Source organism: Nerophis ophidion, linkage group LG03, assembly GCF_033978795.1.
Source record: "Nerophis ophidion isolate RoL-2023_Sa linkage group LG03, RoL_Noph_v1.0, whole genome shotgun sequence".
Taxonomy (NCBI): domain Eukaryota; kingdom Metazoa; phylum Chordata; class Actinopteri; order Syngnathiformes; family Syngnathidae; genus Nerophis; species Nerophis ophidion.
The window spans coordinates 5381373-5390725 of record NC_084613.1 but is presented as its reverse complement, the minus strand read 5'-3'; the positions used below and the strand labels follow the sequence as shown (position 1 = coordinate 5390725).

Here is a 9353-nt window from a genome sequence, read left to right as displayed (position 1 = left end):
GTAGAGTGGCCGTGCCAGCAACTTGAGGGTTGCAGGTTCGATTCCCGCTTGTGCCATCCTAGTTACTGCCGTTGTGTCCTTGGGCAAGACACTTTACCCACCTGCTCCCAGTGCCACCCACACTGGTTTAAATGTAACTTAGATATTGGGTGTCACTATGTAAAGCGCTTTGAGTCACTTGAGAAAAGCGCTATATAAATATAATTCACAATTCACAAGCGCTTTTCTCAAGTGACTCAAAGCGCTATATAAATATAATTCACTTCACTTCACCCCTCAGAGACACTGGCGGCCACCACACCCCTCCGACTTTCATGTATGACTACATAATCTCACTAAAACACTAGTAACACAATAAGCAGATAAGGGATTTTCCAGAATTATCCTAGTAAATGTGTCTAATAACATCTGAATCGCTCTTTCTTCTAGTACTTCACTCTCACTATCCTCATCCTCGCTCAGATTAATGGGGGAATTGTCGCTTTCTCGGTCCGAATCGCTCTAGCTGCTGGTGGCCATGATTGTAAACAATGTGAGGATGTGAGGAGCTCCACAACCCGTGACGTCACGCACACATCGTCTGCTACTTCCGGTACAGGCAAGGCTTTTTTTTATTAGCGACCAAAAGTTGCAAAATTTATCGTGGATGTTCTCTACTAAATCCTTTCAGCAAAATAATGGCAATATCGCAAAATAATGAAGTATGACACATAAAATGGACGTTTAAATAAGAACATCTCATTTCAGTAGGCTTTTAATTTAGCAATGTTTATGCGGCTGGCAGCTAATATACAGGGGAAAAAATTTTTTTTCCCCGAAAATATTTTGCTTGCAGTTTATTTACAGAACCAGCATCCTGTATAGTCAGGAAAATATGTTATGTTCTTAGTAGAGGGCTGGATTATGTTCTGCACTGCATTCTGTTCGCTTTACACTTTTGACCCCAATGCAGCTTAACCTTCTTCTGCTTGGCTTTTTGCTCATAAAGTGTAGTGTTTGGTGCACTCCCCAGCTTGCTTTTGTTCATCCCTATACTTTTTGACCTATATTTAGCCTGCCTTCTCTGCATCCCGGGGTCAGGCTGCAAGCAGGACTCGTTTGTGTCACGTCGGGGTCGCAATGGTCATGCAGACGGAACTCGGAAGGCAGCGTGCAGGTAGGAGAAGGATTAGTTCTTCATAAATCAGGCAAAATACAAAAAATAGAGAAAAGTGTGCCGCTTGCACGGGAAGCTAAGGAAAAAGCAAAAGAGAAAACTTGGCATAGAATGAAGAATCAAAGACTAAACCCAGACTGGATTAGTGTCCGGGAGCAAGTGAGCCTTCCCAATACTAATCAGAGGCAGGGGAAAATAATCAGCACCCATGGCAACTAAGAAACACACACCCAGGGGTGCTGAAAACAGAACGGAGGGAGTCAGACTAGAATAAAACAACCGATCATGACAGTACCCTCCCCCCTTAAGGACAGATTTTAGATGTCCCCGGAAAAGACAAAGAACAAGTTCAAAAGTCACAGGAGGGCGGAGGGAGGACTTGGTGGTGAGTCGCCAGGCTAATATAGACACTTACATCATGTGTTGCATTCATTAAAACACTTATATAAGACTTTTAAAGTCATTTTGATAGTAGGCTAACATGGCTGATATAGACACTTACTGTACATCATGTGTTGTCTTCATTATAACATATAAGACTTTTAAAGTCATTTTGATAGTAGGCTAATATAGACACTTACATCATGTGTTGCATTCATTATAAGACATATAAGACTTTTAAAGTAATTTTGATAGTAGGCTAACATGGCTGATATAGACACTTACTGTACATCATGTGTTGTCTTCATTATAACATATAAGACTTTTAAAGTCATTTTGATAGTAGGCTAATATAGACACTTACATCATGTGTTGCATTCATTAAAACACTTATATAAGACTTTTAAAGTCATTTTGATAGTAGGCTAACATGGCTGGTATAGACACTTACTGTACATCATGTGTTGTCTTCATTATAACATATAAGACTTTTAAAGTCATTTTGATAGTAGGCTACTATAGACACTTACATCATGTGTTGTCCTCATTATGACACTTATATAAGACTTTTAAATTAATTTTGATAGTAAGCTAATATAGACACTTGCATCATGTGTTGCATTCATTATAACACTTATATAGGACTTTTAAAGTCATTTTGATAGTAGGCCAATATAGACACTTACATCATGTGTTGTCTTCATTATAACACTTATATCAAACTTTTAAAGTCATTTTGATAGTAGGCTAATATAAACACTTACATTATGTGTTGCATTCATTATAACACTTATTTCAAACTTTTAAAGTCATTTTGATAGTAGGCTAATATAGACACTTACATTATGTGTTGCATTCATTATAACACTTATATAAGATTTTTTAAAGTCATTTTGATAGTAGGCTAATATAGACACTTACATTATGTGTTGCATTCATTATAACACTTATATAAGATTTTTTAAAGTCATTTTGATAGTAGGCTAATATAAACACTTACATCATGTTTTGTCTTCATTATAACACTTATATAACACTTTCAAAGTCATTTTGATAGTAGGCTAATATAGACACTTACATTATGTGTTGTCTTCATTAATAAACTTCTATAAGCCTTTAAAGTCATTTTGATAGTAAGCCAATATAGATACTTACTTCATGTGTTGCCTTCATTATAACACTTATATAGGACTTTTAAGGTCATTTTGATAGTAGGCTAATATAGACACTTACATCACGTGTTGCATTCATTATAACACTTATATAAAGCTTTTAATTCTTTGACTCCAGACAAATTAATTTTTGGTTGTTTTGGTCCAAAATAGCACTTTCCACATTGTGTTGTGGTTTTCTTCCCGCAGGGCAGCAATGCTGTTATTTCATAAAACTACTCGAGATTTATTCTACTGTTTCTCTTACAAAATGGTGATATTTTGTTTTGTGCAGACGTTATTTTGACGGAACCAATTAAACTCCTAAGATAAAATATGACAGTACACATCATATATAAATATATTCTATTGTCATGTGTCAGTTTCTGTTAGTACTGGAACTTATTAGCGAGTTGCATTCTCCTCTTCTAGTCACGTGATTGGTAGTTCTTGCTGCATGACTGCTGTCTCACCACTAGATGGCAGCATTGATCACAACAAGTCAGTCCTTCCTTGTGCAGTCCAGGATACTGCCAACACACACACACACACACACATACACACACACACACACACACACTGAATGATGCCTCTTTAGGACCAGCGTTTTTAGATATATGCAGAAGTGTATTTCCAACAGAAATTATATATACATACTAGAGATGCTCGGATATGTAATTATATCATCCGCAACCGCATCACTTAAGTCGTCGTCCACCTGAACCAACATTGGATGAAAACCGCGACCGCCCGCCACCCGCCCGTTGTTATATATCAGGGGTCGGCAAATTTTACCCCTCAAAGAGCTTTTTTGAACCGTTTCATAGAGTAACGAAGATAATGGCAGCCACAACCATTCTCGCTAATATTTGAAGGTGCTCATCCAGATAACGAAAACAAGTGCGTGCTGTGAAGCTATTGCCTTTGACACACTTCTACAACATGTACAACCTGCTTGTCAGTCCGGCAACTTGAGCAGATGTACGTGCAAGGCAACTTTAAAACTTTGATATGCGCCACACTGTGAAGCCACACCAAACGAGAATGACAAACACATTTCTGGAGAACATCCCCGCAATAACACAAAATAAACACAACACAACAAATAAATGAATAAATGGGTTGTACTTGTATAGCGCTTTTCTACCTTCATGGTACTCAAAGCACTTTGACACTACTTCCACATTCACACACTGATGGAGGGAGCTGCCATGCAAGGCGCCAACCAGCACCCATCAGGAGCAAGGGTGAAGTGTCTTGCTCAGGACACTACGGACGTGACGAGGTTGGTACTAGGTGGGATTTGAACCAGGGACCCTCGGGTTGCGCACGGCCACTCTCCCACTGCGCCACGCCGTCCCAATACCCAGAATCCTTTGCGTCAATGACTCTTCCTGACTATATTATACACTCCCGCGCTCCCGGCTGCTAGTGGGGTGTATAATATAGTCAGGAAGAGTCATGGATACAAAGGATTCTGGGTATTTGTTGTGTTGCGTTTATGTTGTGTTACTGTGAGGATGTGCTCCTATTGTCTTTTTTTTACTTCGAGACAAGGGTCAAATCGGCTCTTTGAGTGGTGAAGGTTGCCGATCCCTGAAAAATTTATATTAAATATTTTCCGAACGGTTCAACCGCCACCCGCCCGAATCAATCTAAAATCTGTTTTTTTTCCGTCATGTCACCCGCCCGACCCGCGGTTTTATCCGCAGACTCTGCGGATGAGACCGCAAACCACGCATCTTTATGCAAATATTTAAAAAAAAAGCTTGGAATTTCACAACAAAAAGGTCACGATTTCACAAGAAAAACTTTGAAAAGTTGGCAGTGTTTTAGCAAAAGTCGTCTTTTTGCCCAACACAAGTCAACATTTTACAAGAAAAAGTGAACCTTTGTTGCAATATTAGGATAAGAGTTGGAATTTTACTCAATAACAGTCGCAATTCTACAAGGAAAGCTTAAAATTTTTATGAAAAGTTTTCAAAAATACATGTTTTTTAAATTTTTTTATTCCAGGTTAATTAAATCCGATGGACACGGTAAGAGTTGGAATGACTAACCATGCAAACTGTGATTATTTACCCAAATATAGGCTCCACCTGTGGGATGGTCTTTGATCACCTTCCTCACTCTTTTTTGCCACCCGCGCCAGCTTTTTGCAAACATGTTGCAGGCATTAAAATTCCCAAATGAGCAAGGCCAACATTCCTCACTACCAACGGACATTCAGCCATCTTTGAGGCGAATGAAATATGTCGTGGTGGCCGAAGGGCAGAGGTGGATTAACACGGGATTGTTTTACTATGCACCATTTGAAGCCTGTCCTACTTAAAGTCATGTATTTATTTATTCAAGTCAAACAATTTACTAAATCTTTTTAACTTTCATTCAATTAGCGGGTTTGTGCAGCAGCTTGGATTTGTATCTGTTATTTTAAGGCTTGGTTTTATTTTGCAGTCTATTCATTTATATTATTATTTTATTAAAGACTTTGATAAAAGTGCTGCTTTTAATTCAGAGCTCCTGCTAAACTATTGCCTGGGAACTACTAAGTTTATTGTGTTTTCTCAGTGAAATAATGTAATATATGTAATGTAATGTAATATATGTAATGTAATATATGTAATGTAATATATGTATATATATATATGTATGAGTGGGGAAAAAAATCACAAGACTATTTTATCTCTACAGAACTGTTTCATGAGGGAAGCCCTCATGAAACAGTTCTGTAGAGATAAAATAGTCTTGTGTTTTTTTTATCCTATTATTACTAGCGTGATCATACTTTTTATGATAATATGTATCACCCTTGGTATGGTTACTATTGACATCGGTGAAGCCCAGCCCTATGGTAGCAAGGTGCACTATATTGTAAGGAAGTATAGATGTATTCTAATTGTGCTAGAGAGAGGTCAAAGGTTACTTTTATGTCACTTTAAGAGTGTGCACATAGTGAGGAGGAGGTTTAAAAATAGCAGCAACATGATGGTGTTTACCACCACATGTTTACCAGCAACATGAAGGTGTTTACCACCACATGTTTATCAGTTACTTAACAGTGTTTACCACCACATGTTTACCAGCAAAATAATGGTGATTACCAGCACATGTTTACCAGTTACATGACGGTGTTTACCAGTTACATGATGGTGTTTACCACCACATGTTTACCAGCAACATGATGGTGTTTACCAGTACATGTTTACCATACCTGCAACATGATGGTGTTTACCACCACATGTTTACCGGTAACTTAACAGTGTTTACCACCGCATGTTTACCAGCAACTAGATGGTGTTTACCACCACATGTTTACCAGCAACATGATAGTGTTACCACCACATGTTTACCAGTTACATGATGGTGTTTACCAGCAACATGATGGTGTTTACCACCACATGTTTACCAGCAACATGATGGTGTTTACCACCACATGTTTACAAGCAACATGATGGTGTTTACCACCACATGTTTACAAGCAACATGATGGTGTTTACCACCACATGTTTACAAGCAACATGATGGTGTTTACCACCACATGTTTACAAGCAACATGATGGTGTTTACCACCACATGTTTACCAGCAACATGATGGTGTTTACCACCACATGTTTACAAGCAACATGATGGTGTTTACCACCACATGTTTACAAGCAACATGATGGTGTTTACCACCACATGTTTACCAGCAACATGATGGTGTTTACCACCACATGTTTACCAGCAACATGATGGTGTTTACCACCACATGTTTACCAGCAACATGATGGTGTTTACCACCACATGTTTACCAGCTATATGATGGTGTTTACCACCACATGTTTACCAGTTACATGATGGTGTTTACCAGCAACTAGATGGTGTTTACCACCACATGTTTAACAGCAACATGAAGGTGTTTACCACCACATGTTTACCAGCAACTAGATGGTGTTTACCACCGCATGTTTACCAATTACATGATGGTGTTTATCAGCAACTAGATGGTGTTTAACAGCACATGTTTACCAGTTACATGACGGTGTTTATCAGCAACTAGATGGTGTTTAACACCACATGTTTACAAGCAACTAGATGGTGTTTACCACCACATGTTTACCAGCAACATGATGGTGTTTACCACCACATGTTTACAAGCAACATGATGGTGTTTACCACCACATGTTTACAAGCAACATGATGGTGTTTACCACCACATGTTTACCAGCAACATGATGGTGTTTACCACCACATGTTTACCAGCTATATGATGGTGTTTACCACCACATGTTTACCAGTTACATGATGGTGTTTACCAGCAACTAGATGGTGTTTACCACTACATGTTTAACAGCAACATGAAGGTGTTTACCACCACATGTTTACCAGCAACTAGATGGTGTTTACCACCGCATGTTTACCAATTACATGATGGTGTTTATCAGCAACTAGATGGTGTTTAACAGCACATGTTTACCAGTTACATGACGGTGTTTATCAGCAACTAGATGGTGTTTAACAGCACATGTTTACAAGCAACATGATGGTGTTTACCACCAAATGTTTACAAGCAACATGATGGTGTTTAACACCACATGTTTACCAGCAACTAGATGGTGTTTACCACCACATGTTTACCAGCAACATGATGGTGTTTACCACCACATGTTTACAAGCAACATGATGGTGTTTACCACCACATGTGTACAAGCAACATGATGGTGTTTACCACCACATGTTTACCAGCAACATGATGGTGTTTAACACCACATGTTTACCAGCAACATGATGGTGTTTACCACCACATGTTTACCAGCAACATGATGGTGTTTACCACCACATGTTTACCAGCAACATGATGGTGTTTACCACCACATGTTTACAAGCAACATGATGGTGTTTACCACCACATGTTTATCAGTAACTTAACAGTGTTTACCACCACATGTTTACCAGCAACATGAAGGTGTTTACCACCACATGTTTATCAGTAACTTAACAGTGTTTACCACCACATGTTTACCAGCAACATGATGGTGTTTACCACCACATGTTTACCAGCAACTTAACAGTGTTTACCACCACATGTTTACCAGCAACATGATGGTGTTTACCACCACATGTTTACCAGTAACTAGATGGTGTTTACTACCACATGTTTACCGGTTACATGTTGGTGTTTACCAGCAACATGATGGTGTTTACCAGCACATGTTTACCAGTTACATGATGGTGTTTACCAGCAACATGATGGTGTTTTTCACCGCATATTTACCAGTTACATGTTGGTGTTTACCAGCAACATGATGGTATTTACCACCACATGTTTACCAGTTACATGATGGTGTTTACCAGCAACATGATGGTGTTTACCACCGCATATTTACCAGTTACATGTTGGTGTTTACCAGCAACATGATGGTGTTTACCACCACATGTTTACCAGTTACATGATGGTGTTTACCAGCAATATGATGTTGTTTACCACCGCATGTTTACAAGCAACATGATGGTGTTTACCAGCAACATGATGTTGTTTACCACCACATGTTTACCAGTTACATGATGGTGTTTACCAGCAACATGATGGTGTTTACCACCACATGTTTACCAGTTACATGATGGTGTTTACCAGCAACATGATGGTGTTTACCACCACTTGTTTACCAGCAACATGATGGTGTTTACCACCACTTGTTTACCAGCAACATGATGGTGTTTACCAGTTAAATGATGGTGTTTACTACCACATGTTTACCAGCAACATGATGGTGTTTACCACCACTTGTTTACCAGCAACATGATGGTGTTTACCAGTTAAATGATGGTGTTTACTACCACATGTTTACCAGCAACATGATGGTGTTTACCAGCACATGTTTACCAGTTACATGATGGTGTTTACTAGCAACATGATGGTGTTTACCACCACTTGTTTACCAGCAACATGATGGTGTTTACCACCACTTGTTTACCAGCAACATGATGGTGTTTACCAGTTAAATGATGGTGTTTACTACCACATGTTTACCAGCAACATGATGGTGTTTACCACCACATGTTTACCAGTTACATGATGGTGTTTACCAGCCCATGTTGACCAGTTACATGATGGTGTTTACCAGCAACATGATGGTGTTTACCACCACATGTTTACCCGTTACATGATGGTGTTTACCAGCGACATGATGGTGTTTACCACCACATGTTTACCAGTTACATGTTGGTGTTTACCACCACATGTTTACCAGTTACATGATGGTGTTTACCAGCAACATGATGTTGTTTACCACCACATGTTTACCAGTTACATGATGGTGTTTACCAGCAACATGATGGTGTTTACCAGCAACATGATGTTGTTTACCACCACATGTTTACCAGTTACATGATGGTGTTTACCAGCAACATGATGGTGTTTACCACCACATGTTTACCAGTTACATGATGGTGTTTACCAGCAACATGATGGTGTTTACCACCACTTGTTTACCAGCAACATGATGGTGTTTACCACCACTTGTTTACCAGCAACATGATGGTGTTTACCAGTTAAATGATGGTGTTTACTACCACATGTTTACCAGCAACATGATGGTGTTTACCACCACATGTTTACCAGTTACATGATGGTGTTTACCAGCCCATGTTGACCAGTTACATGATGGTGTTTACCAGCAACA

General features: G+C 39.1%; 1 protein-coding gene across 3 annotated transcripts in view; it reads left to right on the top strand.

Moving 5' to 3' along the window:
- LOC133548701 (intraflagellar transport protein 20 homolog) overlaps positions 1 to 9353 on the top strand; it is a 60314-nt gene that overhangs the window by 2668 nt on the left and 48293 nt on the right. Inside the window, exon 2 of one of the 3 annotated variants that reach the window (XM_061893672.1) lies at positions 1054 to 1156. The exons of the other annotated variants lie outside the window; for them this stretch is intronic. Within the exon in view, the coding sequence (XP_061749656.1) occupies positions 1120 to 1156 (37 nt within the window). The 5' untranslated portion in view covers positions 1054 to 1119. The remainder of the gene's footprint in view (positions 1 to 1053; positions 1157 to 9353) is intronic. 3 annotated transcript variants of the gene reach the window in all.